This window comes from Somniosus microcephalus, chromosome 1, assembly GCF_052327205.1.
Source record: "Somniosus microcephalus isolate GS21.2 chromosome 1, FLI_Smic_1.0, whole genome shotgun sequence".
Classification (NCBI taxonomy): Eukaryota; Metazoa; Chordata; class Chondrichthyes; order Squaliformes; family Somniosidae; genus Somniosus; species Somniosus microcephalus.
The window spans coordinates 383,680,434-383,698,989 of record NC_140987.1 but is presented as its reverse complement, the minus strand read 5'-3'; the positions used below and the strand labels follow the sequence as shown (position 1 = coordinate 383,698,989).

At 45.5% G+C, this 18,556-nt stretch overlaps 1 protein-coding gene across 4 annotated transcripts; it reads right to left on the bottom strand.

Annotated features, from left to right (window-relative positions):
* Window positions 1-4,313: 4,313 nt before the first annotated feature.
* On the bottom strand, window positions 4,314-11,769 carry LOC147125062 (protein sprouty homolog 2). 4 transcript variants are annotated; one of them, XM_085996746.1, is made up of 2 exons: window positions 11,326-11,769; window positions 4,314-9,021 (listed from the first exon to the last, which is right to left on the bottom strand). In XM_085996746.1, exon 2 carries the CDS (start codon window positions 8,970-8,972, stop codon window positions 8,064-8,066), a length of 909 nt encoding a protein of 302 aa, XP_085852872.1. In that variant the 5' UTR covers window positions 8,973-9,021; window positions 11,326-11,769; the 3' UTR covers window positions 4,314-8,063. The 4 variants fall into 4 exon arrangements, with proteins under 4 accessions (XP_085852872.1, XP_085852890.1, XP_085852881.1 ...); XM_085996764.1 differs by lacking the exon at window positions 11,326-11,769 and adding an exon at window positions 10,296-11,310; XM_085996755.1 differs by lacking the exon at window positions 11,326-11,769 and adding an exon at window positions 10,071-10,233.
* Window positions 11,770-18,556: the final 6,787 nt, after the last annotated feature.

Genomic DNA, 18,556 nt, shown 5'->3' with positions numbered 1-18,556 from the left:
GGGCATGGTTGAGGGCCCTGTCAACCATAGTGGAGGGGAATCCTTGGTTGAGGAAAAAGGAAGACATATCTTCCTGTGTAACCTGGACATTAAAAAAAGATAAAGTTAACTACATAATTAAATTAACTTTTCGCAATAGTCAGGGGCACTAATTCGGAGTGTCCATGCAAATATGGATGTAATAATGGATTTCAAGCCTATAACTTCCGTTAACAATCCAACAATACTATTCAATAAGCTGCAATTTGAATTATTCAAATACTGAAACTCAATGGCCCTGATATATTGAATGTTACATGAGATAAAACAGCACATCCTCCAATTTACTGTGAGCACCAACATGGGAGATCGATAATGTACAGAACAATGGATAACCAGGAGTGAGTTACTGACTGGAATCTAATCAAGAGCTTCAGATGGATTACATATAACATATCAATAGGTACCCAGCTGATGCTGGTCACTGGTCACTATTTTCGGCTTGTGAGGTTTACACCTTTATATAGCATCCTAATTCCTAATATAAGGAATATCTCAGAACACTTTATAAGGAGGAAAGGGATACACTGAAGAAGAGTTAAAGAATTTAAAGAGATAACTAAAGGCATGCTCAAATAGGTAGTTTTTTTTAAAGTTCTTAAATGCAGGGAGGGAAGAAGCAAAGGTGAATTGATTTTGGAGAAAAGGTACAGAGGGATATACTAGATGGTGATGGTGAAGTGCAATCAGTGGGTTCAGACCATAACTTAAACTTCCCTGATGTCCCACCGAGCAAGTGTCCTATATGTTGTGGTACACAGCTAGATAGAATTGGCAAGGTTTGATTCACCCTCCATGCTGAGTTAGGTGATCTCAGCCAGGGTGGCAATAGGATTGCTACAATTTGGTCTCAGCATGCCTACTGTGTCAGCTCTGGCTCAATTGGTAGCACACTTGCCTCTGAGTCAGAAGGTTGTGGGTTCAGGTCCCACTCCAGAGATTTGAGCACAGAAAACTAGGCTGACACTCCAGTGCAGTGCTGAGGGAGTGCTGCACTGTTGGAGGAGCCATCTTTCAGTTGAGATGTTTAAACCAAGTGTCTGCTCTCTCAGGTGGATGTAAAAGATCCCATGGCACTATTTCAAAGAAGAGCAGGGGAGTTATCCCTGGTGTCCTGGCCAATATATATCCCTCAACCAACATAACAAAAACAGATTATCTGGTCATTATCACATTGCTGTTTGTGGGACCTTGCTGTGTGCAAATTGGCTGCTGCATTTCCCACATTACAACAGTGGCTCCGCTTCAAAAGTACTTCATTGGCTGTAAAGTGCTTTGAGACGTCCGGTGGTTGTGAAAGGTGCTATGTAAATGCAAGTTGTCTTCTTCTTCTATGCTAAAAATCAATTCCCACTCCTATTTGGCATCTAATTTGTTGCTAGAAAGTATACACATGTGGCTATCAGATCAGGACAGGACTTGACTTGGTTGTGACACCCTCACAGTCAAATAACTTGCCAATACTCATTGTCTAGGCTCATATGAAAATGGCCACTCGGCTGAGTTATTCGTGCTGCCAGCATCCATGGGACCTTGCCCCACCTTGAATCACTGCCATCGGGAAAATAAGGTAGAAGATTAAGGGGCGTGGGGGCAAATTGCATGGAATTTGGAACTTAAAACTCCCCTTGCTTTATCTTTGGAACAAGAACACAGTTTAGGACAAGATCAGATGCTTCCTCTGAAAAGTGAACAGCGGTCAGCACAGTGGAGAAATTATTGTGTAAATAAGGTGATGGTCAGTAGCAGAGAGAAATTTGAAAGGGCTTTTTTTCCCTCCCTTGATCTTTCTACATCTCCTCCTCCCTTTCCAAGATGACACAAATACCACAAATCATCTTCCCATCCAATTACAATAGTTTCTGTATATCAATGTAGAAAATGGTGGGGGGGGGGGGGGGAAAGGCAAAATTCCCTCCATTCTCTGTCCTCAGTTTCTGGCACCAATTATTTTTCCAGGCCATTCCGAGATAAACTTACACTGCTGTGGTCGATCTTGAGCCTTGCCAACAGGCTGAGTGTTTGGCTGAGGCAAGGTCCAAGTTCATATCTGATGCTTTGGAGTTACTGTTACAATTTGACAAGAAAACTGTAATTGAGCTCCAGCCACTGAATTATATCTCTGGCACAGTAGCAAGGTATCCAGCACACAGAGGCTTTATCTGAGAGCTCATATGAGTTAGCAACATACTTGGTGGTTTCTTTTTATTAATTATATTAATGTATTTGAGACTACCTCCCTTCCTGCCATAACTCCTAATAAAAGTAGGATTTCAGGAGTTTTTAAGCATTTGCAACTTGAGTCACAGATCTCAAGTCTGCAACATAAGACTACTAGTGACACAAACTGTCAATTAGTTGGAATTGCTAACGTGATTAAAAAAAAGTTCAAAACACATTGTTAGAGCAATGAAGAGGCAGCTTTACTTTGCATGTAAAACCATTTTTATATTGGTGCAGTTTGAATTTTGATAGAGAAAACATCAGCGAGCCACCATCCTGATGGCAGATTGGTATGAAAAAAGTGGGTGTATGAGTCTGTACAATTCTGCCACCAGGAAGAGAACAGCAGCATACATGCTTCTTGCTAAGGACTTCTAAAAACCAACCAAAAAATGTACTAGCATAAAAGTGCTATATCTGATGTGAGTCCTTAATATTAATGCTAGACTCAAAGCACAAAAATGTTCAATTCTCTTATACCAACTCTTCTCACCGTTGTGAACAAAAATAAAAATTCAACAAAGATCATCCACACAAGCAACCTACTGAGCTGGGCCAGAAATTGTTATCTTCTGCAATGGCTATTTAATTACAGATCTTGCTAGATTGAATCCCCACTTGGTCATTGCCCCTGACTGTGGACCCTAGGTCAAGCATGTACATAGATCCCTGAAGGCAGCAGAACAGGTGGATAAGGTGGTTAAAAAGGCATATGGAATACTTGCCTTCATTAGCTGAGGCATAGAATATAAGAGCAGGGAGGTTATGATGGAGCTGTACAAAACGCTGGTTAGGCCACAGCTGGAATACTGTGTGCAGTTCTGGTCGCCACACTATAGGAAGGATGTGATTGCTTTGGAGAGGGTGCAGAGGAGATTCACCAGGATGTTACCTGGGCTGGAGCACTTCAGCTATGAAGAGAGACTGGACAGGCTGGGGTTGTTTTCCTTGGAGCAGAGAAGGCTGAGGGAAACCTGATTGAGGTGTACAAAATTATGAGGGGCATAGATAGGGTAGATAGAAAGGAACTTTTTCCCCTTAGTAGAGGGGTCAATAACCAGGGGGCATAGATTCAAGGTAAGGGGCAGGAGGTTTAAAGGGGATTTGAGGAAGAACTTTTTCACCGAGGGTGGTTGGAATCTGGAACTCACTGTCTGAAAGGGTGGTAGAGGCAGGAACCCTCAACATTCAAGAAGCATTTGGATGAGCACTTGAAATGCCATAGCATATAAGGCTACGGACCAAATGCTGGAAAATGGGATTAGATTAGACAGGGCCTGATGGCCGGCGTGGACGCGATGGGCCGAAGGGCCTCTTTCTGTGCTGTATAACTCTATGACTATGAACCTCCTCCGCCAGTGGCAGCCTGGGGCTGCTGTATGTCTTGTGTACTGTAGCAACTCAACATGCTTACTTCAACAGTACCTCCCAGCCCTACAACCTCTACCACAGAGAAGGATGAGCAAAATCATAATATCATCATGTGCAAATCACTCACCATCCTAAGTTGGATATGTATTGCCATTCCTTCAGCAGCACTGGATCAAAATACTGGAATTTCCTATCTAAAATTGAGAGCCCCATCAGCACAAGGATTGCTGTAGTTCAAGAGGAAGGCCTACCTTCTTAGCACAACTAGGGGTGGGTGACAAATGTGCCCCCCCCCCCAAACTGGAATAACTGGTCAGCTTATTCCTTAGACTGCTCACCCTACTTAGTCAGTAAAACCCCCTCTAACGTTTCTTCTGTCTCCACTGGATCTCCCACAATACTGAAACCAGTTACTATAAAGTGTGTAAAGGCCACGAGACAAGCCTCCTTTTGAATTTCACTGTGGTAAGCTCTAGGACCCTGCCCATCACCCCGCCCACAGCGATATTGAACAGTCTGTTTTGAAGGCGGGGGGAGCGGGGGGGGGGGGAGAGGATCAGGGGACTCACTGTCACTACACATGTATTGCCAGTCAAAGAAAGGCAAGCAATCCCAGATTATGTTGAAAGACCAAACTTTTCCTTTCATTTTAGGCCACAGAATAAAACAAAACAATGCAATTTAATTTGAAAATTAATATATTTCTATTTTATATTTTATTCAGCTCTGTAGTGCCACCCTTACATTTTTGCAGCAAGTTCTGTACAAACAGTTTCCATCTCTAAAAGGGTGTTGTGTTTAAATAAATATCTTATAAAATAAAACTTCAAATAAATATTTAGACTAATCAACATATTGGCAAAAAATAGAAAAGAATCAGTAACTTTTGATTGATATACAGGACGCCAATTGTACCTAAGCAATGCAATAATTGGAATTTGTATATAGGGTAATAGAGCCTGATGTTAGCAGTAGACGGAGTCGGACATTCACCTGAATGTACAATGTACCAATAACCGGAGTCCTTCCTTCATATGGCACCATTCACAGTATTAATATTGTATATACAAAAATATATCAAAGTAACTCTAACAATGAGGCAGACTCTTGCTATGTTCACAGCCCAAAGAAAGCAAGAAAATGCCCGTGAACGCAACGTCTGGTCAGATCTCTCCAAAACGTCCCGGTGTTTCGTCCTCATACTGCATTAAGGTCCCGATTGTACGCTGAACTGATGATCCGATAGGTGCTCCACACATCCAGGCAATAAAGTGTCACTGCATTATAGTCAAAAGGTGTTCTATTCCGGGATCCCCACGCAGACTCTATGGCTTATTCAAACGGATTTCAGTCCTCGTTTCATGTAATGATTGTTAGAGAGAGAGAGAGAGAGAGAAAAGGCCGAGCCCACTTCATTGCATAATGTCAAACACACAGACCATTACAAACAGCAGTTCGTCTCCTCGTCTTACAGGTTGCCAAACAGCTTCTAGGAAAACCATGACCTCCCATCCACGATGTAATCATAAGGCAATACTAAAAGAAAGCGGCCCCTGCAGTCTCTGGCTACTGTACTCAATATGGGCCAGTTTGTATTATGAATGTAATAATGACTACAGTTTGTTTTACATAAAGGACAAAATTTGTTCCAAAAATATTCATGCTTAAAAATACAAATACATAATGCAAGAAACCGTCTTGGTAAAGATTCTGCAGGGCGAGCAGGTTGGGTTGTTTTTTTTTTTTTAAAGTGTACCTTTACTGTTCTTATCATAGACTTCACACTGTAAAAGGACAGTCCGTCCCTTAGGACATCTGAAATGATTTGGTCTTGGATTTATTTAATGGCCTGTCTACATTAACCAGTTGTGAAGAATCACATACATATTCAACTAGAACTATAGCCCCGTTGATCAAAACTCCGCTTGGATTCCAAAACCCCACAGCAAACTATTGACAGAAGCTCCCTTCCTGCAAACTGCTTCTAGTGTCCATGCTCCGGCAGCCAGAGGATCGTGGATTTCATGGCTGCCTTCTATAGCACCCAATGGTGAGGGACGGCAAGGTCACTGAAGACTCTGTACAGCAATGTCACTTACCTTTCGGCAGATTCCACACTCCTAGACCGTATAAAGTCTGGCAGAGAATCAGGTAGTTCATTGATAAACAGCCCTGCAACATGAACACAGCACCTTCCTCGCGGAAGGAAGCTAGTCTGTAGGGTACAGCGACATGTTACTTTGTAAAGAAGTCTTAATTTCTCATTAAAAAAATGAAAGCGACTTGGCATTCATTTGAATGAGTAAATGACAGAACGCTATTGCTGTGCAATTAATGAATGCATTCCCGATAATTCAGTTTATATAGCACAACTTCCACTAGTTGTAAAGCCATGAGACCAAAATTAGGTTAAAAATAACATTTAAAATAAGCCTATAACATGGAATATGACTCTCTCCTGAAACACTCATCCTCATCAGAGCACTGCTCATCAGAGTCCAGTTCTGATTTATCTCGAGTTGCAGGGTACACTGAATCCTTTAGAAAAAACATTTACAAACCAAAGGCCCAGTTACCCTGTAGCAGTATTAGAGATTCAGACTGAATGGGGTTCAACTGGGATATATATAATGAGTAGGGTGTGACAAAGATAGTGCTTATAATTAGTTTTAAAGGAGTGGGGCGCTACAAGGATATTACAACTGAACTTTGAGTGGCCTTTAAGAGTGAGAATATTTAACAGCTTTACAATGAGGGGTGTTGTACAGTAATTAGCTTTATAATGAGTGAGGTGAACCAGGGATAATGTTCTAACTATTAACATAACTAGTATAACTACAACTTCATAAATATGATAGGATGTGAGGCAGGATGAGAGGCAGGGATAGTGTTTATGTGCATCCTGAGGAGGAAGCTGAAAGAACGACAGAAATTTTAGTAGGAATGTGGATTACAATTGGTCCGTCATTTCTACGTAGCGTCTTTACACATCTCAGCAGATTTACATGCAGCACGCTGACGGGTCTTAATGCAGTTCAATATTCCAGGGGGACTGTACCCCGCTGCCCGTGAACACGAGTGCACTGCAGTCACCGAGGGCTCATGTCCCCGCCTGTGTGCCAGTTTGAGAGATCGCGAAAGTCAGGGCAAAGTGATATACAGCAGAGACGCCATTGCCATTGGGAAGGTATTGGCAAGATCAGCGTTCATCAGCACATGGCCCAGTGGCACCATTCAAAATGGGAAGTGTCACCATCGCGCGACAAAAGTGGAGCGAAGCTCCTTTGCACGCGTTCCCTCCACTGAAGAACGCTTGTTTTAGGAGGGGGTGGAGTGTGTGTCAGTATCAGTCACACTGGCATTGTGCAACGGTGCATTTCAACGCACCAATAAAAACAATGAAAATGTTACCTTCTCCCGCCCCACATCCACTGCATGCGAAGACATTGAATACTAAGATCCCACAAGTTTGAAACCTGCGTTAAGTCCCTATGTAACTATCATTAATCCGAAAGCGGGTCGAGAGTCCGCCCTTCGGGAAAAAAAACGAAATCCATATAAACGTCTAGCAACCTCACTTCAGGTGGTTACAAGCGAACAGTAAAATCACACCAACATTGCGCCCAACCTTTCAAAAGCATCGCCCTCAGAATCCATGAATCAAAACGGTTTCAAACTTTCTATAACTGAACTACGTGAATACGTAAACAACAACGGTGGTTGTGATTGAGAATATATTTTCAATGGACTATATCACATTTCTAAGCCAAGCAATAAATATTTAATGCGTTGATAGTGAAGACAAGTTGCATGGTTTTCCCATAAGCGGAGTGGCTTGCTGTGGACACAACCATCTGGCAATGGGCTCTGTTCCCCGAGGTTCCTGCACTGGGAGTTATGGGGGGGGGGGTGAAAGAAATAGCTCCCGTCCACCTCTGAGCCCCAAGACTTCAGTGAAGAAAGCCCATTGCATGCAGATAGCCACCATAGACTTTTTTTTTGGGGTGGGGGGGGGGGGGGGGATATCCAATTTCTTTGTTCATATAGTTGAGACTCTTGACAGTGGGAATCACACCGGAGTGTCAGCAACAAAGGAACTCACTGGGCCTACAATGAACACAGGAAGAACCCACAAGAAGGTGCTTAACATGAAGGGGATTGATGGTCCCTTTCCCCTGGGTAGATTATAAACGCTCAAACTCCAAGATATATAGATGTAGTCATTAGGTCTTCAGAAAGGTGCTCTATTCAGACATCCAGCTGAGAGTCTACCCCCCGCCCCATCGTCTTGTGCACATGTCGTGGGGTAGTCTCAGCGCGCCAAGAAATTCAATCCCTCTTGGAAATGCCACTAAGGAGGCTTTGGAGAATGTGCCTTCTGAACTTCCACAGGGTTAACATTGGTCACGGATTTAGGAAGAGTGTCTTGGTCATAAAGGTTTATCGAAGGTTTTAGGGCAAGGTGCGTTGGAAACCTTCCTGCACACGGTGTTGGAGTTTTTGCACCTGCAGCCCGGCCGCTTGACGCCGTCGTAACATCCTTGGCAGAGCCGGAGGCCTCCTTTGGCCGGCAGATAGCACCATAAGCAGGGCAAGAAGATGGAGATGAAGCCCATGGCGGTCCAACGAGCACAGCAATGGCCTTGGCTGCAGGAGCACGGATTGTCCGCGCAGTTGTCCTCGTCGTCGCTGGAGCAATGATAGAAGAGGCCCTTGACACAGCACACACAAGTGCCATACTCCAGGGCGCTCTGGAACGAGCAAAGGCACCTCTGGTCACAGAGCCAGCAGGAAGGCAGAGTCCTCGGAGCCGTGCAGTCGCTGCACTTGCACTTTCCGCATTCCTCGCACCGCAGCGAGTGTTGGCTCCAGTCCTCGCCGCCGGGACCCTTGTTAAAGTCGGTTTTCAGGTCAGCTTTGGGCTGCGCCCTGATAATCCCTTGGCCAGAAGGGGACGAGCTCAAACTGACCAGCAGTCTCTGCTCAGAGGTGGTGCTGCTCCGGGAGGCCGAGCTGACGGTGCTGGTGGACCTGCTCAAGTGCTGTTGGACCTGGTGCTGGAGCTGCGCCGCGGAGCGCTGTTCCACCCCGGCCAGGCTCGGCTCGGTTGTCCTTTCCCATTTCTGCCCCGAGCTGGACGGGCTGCTCGTTGGGATCTTTACACCGATGATGACGGGTCGCTCCACGTAGTCGTTGTTGGCTCGGATTGCCTGGATCTGATCGATGGAGAGCACCGGTCCCTGTTGCATGTCCCCTGGATCAGGATCAATCCGCTGCCGCCCCCTGTCGTGAGCGAGTTGGAGAGAGAGGGGCGAACCGACGGGTGCTGGAGTCTCCATCTGAATACGATCGGTGCAGGCCCACGGGCTGGGTGCACATCGGTCAGACCTGGTGTGGAGACAGGACAGAGAGAAAGAGAGAGGTCAGCAAGATGCATCGGTTAACACTCACCCATTGCACGGGAGCCGCCTCCAGGAGTTCTCCGCCCGCGCAGACAGGAACGCCCATGCCCTCGGGCTCTGGGGGATCCCCTTCCTATTACCTGGAGTACGTAAAACATCGTTGGGAGTGCTCCCGAGGAGACGGTCGCCGGGCTGCAGTGCCGAGCCCAATCATCCCGCCCCGGAGAGGGGCACCAGCCTTATATACTGAGCCCAACGCCCCGCCCCGGAGAGGGGCACCGGCCTTATATACTGAGCCCAACACCCCGGCCCAGAGAGGGGTGCCTCCCCCCATCAGCAGAACCATCACTCCGGACATGCTCATTAAAAAAAAAGGCCCAAATGTTTAAAATAAAACACGCGATTCAGCTTCGTGCAAGGTAATGGGTACCACACACAGCATCCCGAGTCAGCGCTCGGTTTTAACATTGTCTTAATATCGCAGCTTGGTTAGCGTGACTTAGTAAAGGGGAGCTGTGTAGGAAGGTCGGAGATGGGCAGGAGCCTGGCACAATCAGGTGGCACACAGATGTACTGGTGAACTTGTGCTTATCGAGAACATCTGTCCACAATCTGAACTCTGTCCCCACTCAAAAAGGGGAACAATTTTAAGTTTTCACATTCACACTCAAATCAATGTCAATGAAGGTGGCATTTTAAAACAAGTTTTTTTTTTAAAAAAACCTTCAGCTAACGAACTCGCCACACTGCAGATTCTCTGAAAATGAGTGATTCCCGATCACTTCACCTCTGCCATCCCGTTTTCCCTTCGTTCACTGCTAGAGGTAAAATACCGAAGAATTCAGACCGCTTGTCGGCTGGGTGGCACCTGGTACCTCCCGCCTTTAGACCCAAGGGTTCCCGATTCGGAGCCCGTTAGCCGGTAAGGCTACATCCAGAGTCCCACCCAGAGCCACTTTAAACCCGACACGTGTCTCAACCCACCAACACAGAGCGAGCCAGGGGGATAACGTAGACCGTCTGTGCTTGGGTTACCTCAAAAACTCATCCAACGGTAGAAAGCGTGACAAATCAACCAGTCCCGGTAAGTCAAGACATTATGGAGCAATCTGAATTAGGGAAAAGAGCGAAATCACCAATCTCTTCTCAATATGGCAAAGACTGTCCATATCTAAAGAAATATCACATTCTACGGAACTGTTCTGTTTTCAAAGAGAGAGTTGAAATCTGTAACCACAATCACCACTGGCACTACCATACCAGATACAGGAGCTCTCCGGTTCCAGTGTCAGACCCGGGACTGGGGCGGAGATAGTAAACGACGGGCAGTGGGACCCGGCGGAGCACCACGCTCTTCCAATTGCTATTGAATGGCAGAGAGTTTGCAATTCCGGATGTGCCGAATCCGATACAGCAAGCTGGCTTGAAATGGATACTACATGCGGAAAAGTCAAATACTGTACCGGGGCCATTAGACAGCGCCATGAACTGCCCAATCTCCGCCGTACACACACAACCAACGGCCCCAGCCGCCACTGGGACCACATGTGGGGAAGGGAGAACCCCACAAACCCAAATCCCACCCAACTCGAGGAGCACTTAAAACATGTTCATAGCACCCCCAGTTGTGGGATTAACAGGACATTTAAACTAAGGTTTCAGGCAGTTACAAGGTTAATCACATAACGTTGTAAATACATCGAAATTAATATAAAAATATACATGCAACTGCAAAAATACAAAAAGTAGATAATCAATAAATGTTATTGAAGAAAAAAATCGTGTTTCTCCCCCTAACTAAAGGGTTAAACATTTACCATAAAATTCACGTGAAGACTGTCCGGTCGGTTTCCAGGTCTCACATTAAACAGTCAGTGAAGTTTACAGACTGGCTTTCGGCTCTTCACAGACTCTTTAATGGACAGGACTGGATCCGTTTCTCAAGCAGAATTGCATTAAAATGAGGCTGCTCTCAGGTTTTGATCGATATTAAATATTATCTCCTCCCCCTCCCTTCACACCAGTAACAGTATGCTGCAGCCGGGTCTAGTTTAATGCAGTCCCTTGTGTTGAGGGATAAGAAGTGATCAATGATCGGAAAGAGCTTTGCATTTGTTTGAAATGAGCGTTAACCCTGTACAGATATCCAGCTCGAGTCTAGCACATGTTGTTAAGTGCCCAGGCACGATTGAATAGAATTTACATATATACACACACACACACACACATATATATATGTGTATATATATTAAACCAGATCACATTATACACTAAAGTACAGTTTCCTCACCTCGCGGAAGATGTGGGCTGTTCCTTTGCGATGCTGCCGGGTAGATTGTGGCAGTAACCTTGTCTGCTGTGCTTCAAGTGCAGTCACTGTGTCCGATCAATGACAAGCTCCTGGAGTAAAGAGCGCCGTGTCCTGTGCTGTCAGGGATCAGTGATGAGATGGAAAGAGGGTCTTTCGGCGAACCATACCCCTCCCCAATACCGCAACTCTGCTAGTGACTCAGAAGCACTTCACACAGAAATACAGAGGCTGCTTTTTTTTTTTCCGCCCGCTCGCTCTTTCCCCCAACACACACACACAGTCCCGTCCCGCGTCCACACTCTCAGTGTGCAGGGATTTGCCCGGTTATAGCTAATGGCTAAATGGCGTCATCCACGTGAAATTGAATAGGCCATTTGCTGTCCCAAAGGCTTCTCCGCATCCGGTCGTGGGCCATTGGTGAAGCCGAAAAACTATTTAAAGCGAGCTGGTTAAATAACTAAAGCTGTCACGGGCAGAGCAAGCATGATCCTCTCAACCTTTCAATTGTGCAGATGAAGATTTACACCCACCCAACTGCTTCGTGTACTGTAACTGAGGTTCTACTCGTGAAACACCTCTAAGATTTTAGCATGTTGTCCCGTGCAGATGTATTTGATCTTTTAAAAAAAATTACACCCTAATAGCAGGGGCAGAATGCGTGCTATTTATACAGTGTTCTGATATACTCGGGCAGGAGACAGGCATTTGAAAAATATATTGATTCATATTTTCGATCCATTCAAAGCCATTACCGATGCTTTTAAAACCACCGTGATATCCTTAAGAGAGAGAGAGAGGAGGAGGTAAGAAGACCTTGCCTCGACCCCCCGCAGGCCCGGTTACCTTCACAAACCGCTGTGTGCAGGTAGCGACGATTCCCATCTGTTAGCGTATTCTGAATGGGAAGTAAACTCGGGCTCTTCGCCTAATGCACAGGGTACCTTCTCTTTTACATTGAATTTTAAAACATTTTGTTTAATACAGTATTAAAACTCCAAAGCTTCATTGATGGGAGAGATCCGGCTGCTAATTGCATCCAAGTCATACAATAAATCTGCATGTGATTTACAGAAGTATGTAATCTCACTGGGTCTGTATCCAGTTTGCGGACAGAGGGGTGTTGCCTATTGGAAGTTAAGCATAAAGGGGCAAAACCAATAAAAACTAACTAAACAAAAAAAAATTAAAGGAAACTTAACAAATTAAATTAAAATACTATTCCTTGGGGCGATGATGCTCTCCAGTCAGAGAGGTGTGGTGGTGAATCGGAGCCGTCATTAAACTATATGATTTGCTTCTGCAGATGTCTAACCATTCACAACCCCTCTTTGCTGCTAGCCATTCTACTGAATCATCTCCCAACATATGACATCAGGGCACAGGGGAGGGGCTCCCGTTCGGTCTCACACTGAGTGGGAGGTCACTGGGTAAACAAAGCCTCTGGACTGCTTGTCCAGGACTTACAGGATTTGGCATGAGTTTGATTCCCTTCAGCATCCGTACAGCGCCTATACGGTACAGTAACCTTTCATCTATGACCTTCTGACTGAAACCCACCAAAGAGCAAAACACTGCGTCCCGACAGACTCAAACTGTCACGTGTTTTGAACAACCATCTCTTCAACGTCCCTTTTCACTGTGTTTTATATAAACTGTTTTGTTAACTGGGTTGTATGATTTATTTCTCTGAATAGGGATTAGGTAACCCTTATTGCCGACAAGTCCAAAGAAATTGCCGATTCACTGGTTTTGTGGCTTTTCAGCTCAACACTAATGTTACAGTAATAAACTACTCGATCAGAAGTGGTTTATTACTGAAATATTAATCACACGGAACTAAAATGTATACTTAAAACAACTTTAAATTAAATCAGTAAGTACTTTCATTATATTGCTGTTTTAATGCTATTCCCATTTTCTGTTTCATATTCTTTATTTTTTAAACTTTACTTTTGTTAACCGAATATAACCGAGCATACCTTATCTAACCCTATTCCCACAAAAAACGGTTTCAAACCTTTTATTTACCTTGTTTTTTCTGACTTCCATGGCTCATTTTGGAGCTTTTACAAACCAGGTTTTCATTTATCTTAAAACTAGCTGCAAACCACAGCTTCTCAGCCCAGCACAGACTTGGAAGACTGTCCTAGGTGCATCTGTCACTCTCTCAAACCATGCAGATTCTACTTATCGGCAGTCCCTGGAGTTCAGCAGCACTGAGATGAACGCTGGGAGGCTTAAATTCCAAAACAAAAATCACAGGACCTTTATCCCAAGGAATGCCCACCTGCTTGCCAGGCAGTGTCTCTCAAACAGGCACTACCTTACATTGGGGTAGGAATGAGCAAACTGACATGTTTGACAATCCTTCATCCCATCAAATTAAAACTAAACCAGCTATTTTTAATCTCTCCCTCCCAAAAAAATCCAGTTCCCATCATACATGCAAACCTGTTAAATTCCACTGTCAAAAGTATGCCACTTTTTGTTTGAAAAATGTGTAACCTCTTTCTACACCTCTAACCGTATACAAAAAGCTCCATTCATTTTAAGGGGTTTACAATCTATGTCACAGTTTGTAACACATTGATAGTGCTGTATTGCGGTATTGCATTCCACTGGACTTTAAAAACTAACTTTTTTTTCAACTGTTTTGTGCATGTCAGGATTTTTCTTCAGAGAAGAATGGCTGGAATTTTCTGGCGTGATTGGAGGCGGGTTGGGAGGGAAATTTGAAAAACCTTGGAGCGGGTCAGGAACCTGCCGTCATCCTGCCCCCACCTGCCTTTCCCTCGGGTGTGTTTGCTGGTGCAGCAGCGACCCAAACGGCAGAGGCGGCCGCGGTAATTTAGGTCATTATGGGGTATTTGCCAGACCCTTAAGCGTCTTTTTAACCCTACCTTTCAAATTTCCCTGGATGAGCATGGGAATCACGCAGCTCAGGAACCACATCTGTGAACCTAAGAACATAAGAAATAGGAGCAGGAGTAGGCCATTCGGCCCTTCGAGCTTGCTCCACCATTCAATGAGATCATGGCTGATCTTCTGCCTCAGCTCCATTCACCGGTCCTATCGCCATATCCTTTGATAGAAACATAGAAGATAGGAGCAGGAGTAGGCCATTCGGCCCTCGAGCCTGTTCCACCATTTAATGAGATCATGGCTGATCATACAAATTCAGTACCCTGTCCCTGCTTTCTCCCCATATCCCTTGATCCCTTTAGCCTTAAGAAATATAGCTAACTCCTTCTTGAATATATTTAATGAATTGGCCTCAACTGCCTTCTGTGGTAGAGAATTCCACAGGTTCACCGCTCTCTGGGTGAAGAAATTCCTCCTCATCTCAGTCCTAAATGGCTTACCCCTTATCCTTAGACTGTGACCCCTGGTTCTGGACTCCCCTGCCATCGGAACATCCTTCCTGCATCTAATCTGTCTAGTCCTGTTAGAATTTTATAAGTTTCAATGAAATCCCCTCTCATTCTTCTAAACTCTAGCAAATATAAGCCTAATCGACCCTGTTGAATCCGTGATTCTTAAAGTATGATGTTTTCCAATAACTAGACGGAGGCTGTAAATTAACAATCAACAGGTGTTTACTGGAGGAGGGTAGTCTAAAGACTACCAGTACAGAGGCATGCTCAAGGCTTATATACAGGTGTGGTCACTGCCGGTACTACAGTATACAGGAGCTGTAAAAGTAGTTCTCTCTTAAAGGTACATACACTACAATTCCTCCCCTTTTAGATCAACAGTACCCATAACATTCAAATAACAGTTAACACTTAAACATGCACATTTAACTGAAATAGTCCATTTATAGATTCAGTCTTTGGGGCGGCTTCCTGATCCTTTCTGGATAGCGCCTTTCCTGAGGTTCTTGTTCTTTGTGCGGAGGCGATTCTGGCCCCCTTTCGTCGGTTAGTTCATCAGTTTCCGCTGCTACTGTTTCTGATGTAGATGCTATATGTCGGGTTCATCCCCAGGTATGCGAGACATGGGGTTGACTTGTTCCTGTGACGCTAGGATCTGGTCGACGTGGCGTCTCACAATGTTCTCCCTGACATCCACTGTGTACATTAGTGGCCCCTGCCATGTGCATATCATTCCGGGTTGCCATTTCTCTGTTCAGTAGTCGTGGGCCAAGACTGGTTGTCCTACATTGAAGCTCCTTGTCGGCCTCTCATTGATGTGCTGGAATTGCTTATCCTCAACATTCCTTCGCACATTTGGTCTGAGCAAATCCAGACGAGATCTCAACCTTCGGTTAAAGAACATCATGGCCGGGGTCTGGTTGGTAACTGCATGTGTCGCATTTCTGTAAGCTAACAGGAAATTGTCCACCTTGTGCTGTAGTGGAATGTCATCATCGCACATGGCCCTTACTGCCTTTTTAAAGGTTTGTACGAACCTCTCAGCCAACCCATTTGTGGCTGGATGATACGGGGCGGATGTGTAATGCCTTACCCCATTCCTTCTCATAAATTTCCAAAACTCTTCGGACACAAACTGTGGTCCGTTATCAGAGCAAATCTGCTCTGGCAAGCTGTTCCTGGCAAATATGGTCCGTAGGACTGCAATCGTTTTCTCTGTAGTGGTGCAGGACATTTTGATCACCTCAGGCCATTTCGAGTGCGCATCCACTGCTATTAAGAACATTGAGTCCATGAATGGACCAGCAAAACCAATATGCACCCATTGCCATGGCGAGGAGGGCCACTCCCATGGGTGTAGGGGGGCATGTGGTGGTGCATTTTGGACCTTCTGGCATCCTGAGCAGCTCTTTGTTAGGTCCTCGATTTGTTGATCGATCCCCGGCCACCACACATAAGCCCTAGCAAGGCTTTTCATTTTCACCCCTCCCAGATGGCCTTCGTGAAGCTCATTGAGCACTCTCTCCCTTAACTTGGGTGGAATTACCACTCGGGATCCACACATCACTGTCCCCTGGCATACTGACAGCTGTTCTCTTCTGGATGAGAATGCTGGCAACAGTGAGTCGCCATGTGTTGGCCACCCCTTCACCGTCAAATCATATACCCGAGACAGTGTCGGATCATTTCGGGTCTCCTTCTCTATATCCGCGTTAGTTACTGGCAAGCGTTCAATTATTGACGAATAAAATATTTCAATAGGGTCCACTGCTGGTGCTTCCTCCGCAGTAGGCACTGGCAGGCATGATAGCCCATCAGCGTTTCCATGCTGTTTCATGCCCTTATACTCTATTTCATATTGGTTCGCCCCTAGAAAAAGGGACCATTTTTGTAGCCGTTGTGCAGTCATCACCGGAACGCCCTTCTTTGGATTAAAGATGGAGATGAGTGGTTGGTGGTCAGTCAGCAAGGCGAACTTCTGCCCATGCAGATAGTGGTTGAATTTTTTTACTCCCCATACTAGGCTGAGGGCCTCCCTGTCAATCTGGGCGTAGTTGCGCTCGGCTGAGGTTAGTGACCGAGACGCAAAGGCTGCTGGCCTCTCCAGCCCGTCTGGGAATTTGTGCGATAGCACTGCTCCAATACCATAGGGTGATGCATCACACGCCAACCGAATTGGTAGTGCTGGGTTGAAATGGGCCAACACCTCTTTTGATGTGATCAATTCTTTGCACTTCTGGAAAGCTCATTTACATTCGTCATTCCACTTCCATGGTACCCCCTTTGCAATAGGGTGTTCAGTGGGTGTAATACTGTAGACAAATTTGGTAAGAACTTATGGTAGTAGTTCACCAGCCCGAGGAACGACCTCAGTTGTGACATATTTTCCGGTGCTGGAGCCTTGATTACTGCCTCAATCTTTTCAGGGGACTTATGTAACCCCTCTTCATCAATGACGTGGCCACAATACGAGATCAGCTTCTGGAAAAACTCGCACTTGTGGCGATTAGCTCGTAGCCCATATTCCTTTAATCTAGTGAGCACCTTCTCCAGGTTGGCGAGGTGATCACTGTCATTTTCGCCCGTGACCAGGATGTCGTCCAAATAACACTGGGTCCCTGGAATCCCTTGCAGGGCTTGATCCATTGCTCTTTGCCAAATAGCCGGAGCTGATGCTACCCCGAACACCAGCCGGTTGTATTGGTAGAGACCTTTATGAGTGTTGATCGTGAGGTATTGTTTCGAGGCTTCTTCTACCTCCATTTGCAGGTACGCCTGGGCCAGATCAATCTTAGTGAAGCGTTTACCTCCAGATAGTGAGGCAAAAATATCCTCAATCCGTGGAAGCGGATATTGTACCGTGTGAAGGACTGGGTTCACTGTCACCTTAAAATCCCCACAGATGCAGACCTTCTTTGGTTCCCCAGGCGTATTACTCAACGACCTCTTCATTACAGGAACGATGGGTGTAGCCCACTCGCACCAGTCCACTTTGGACAGTACTCCTGAACGTTCCAAACCTTCCAGCTCTGCTTCGACGGCTGGTCGGATCGCATAAGGCACCGGTCTGGCCTTAAAAAACTTTGGGCTTGCATTTTCCTCTATTTTAATCATCGCTGTTATGCCTTTTAGTGTTCAGAGTCCCTCCTGGAACACTTCTTGTGCGTCAGTTAGCATTTTTGACAGTCGTCCAGGTGTGACGTCGTCATCCTTTTTGGCCTCAACCTTCAGTGCCTGTATGGAATGCCAATCTAATTGTATCTTCCGGATCCATTCACGTCCTAGTAGTGGTGGTCCTCCATCTGGCAATACATATAGGTCCATTTTGGGTATTTCCTGGCCTTTGTATATCACGTTTGTGGTGTATGTAACCTGTACCACCTTAAGAGACTACCTTAAGAGATGGACTACTTTATCTTGGCTACTGTATATTGTAGTACCGGTGGTGACCACACCGGTATATAAACTCTGTGTAGTAATTTGCTAAGCAGTTCAGCCCTGACCTTCGATTAGTAAAGACCTGTTTAAGTTATTCTTGTTGTCTGTGTCCAGTGATTTAGAATAAGCATATCTGGGACACTCAGACTCAACAGTGGCGACGAGTCCGATCTTACCCTGCGGCAGTTTTGCATCCAAGGCAGCTTCGTCCTCAGAACGGGCGTCGAGAAGAGGCATCCGCCCTCATCATCCTGCTGAGCACCGCATCGCACGGGAGGCATCGAGAACCCGGGTTGAAATTACTGACCACGAAGTCCTCCATCAGCGACAGGCAGTGATCATCCTTCTACCACGGTGGTGGGTAAGCCGATCTAGCGACACGGGCAGAAAGTTGGCCG

Excerpts from the sequence above, each read along its gene's own strand:
- LOC147125062 (XM_085996764.1), bottom strand. The coding sequence starts at position 10,582 with ATGTGGTCCCAGTGGCGGCTGGGGCCGTTGGTTGTGTGTGTACGGCGG. Across the intron at positions 9,022-10,295 it reads CCGGAGAGCTCCTGTATCTG|GTCTGACCGATGTGCACCCA; the intron begins GTATGGTAGTGC and ends TCTCCACACCAG.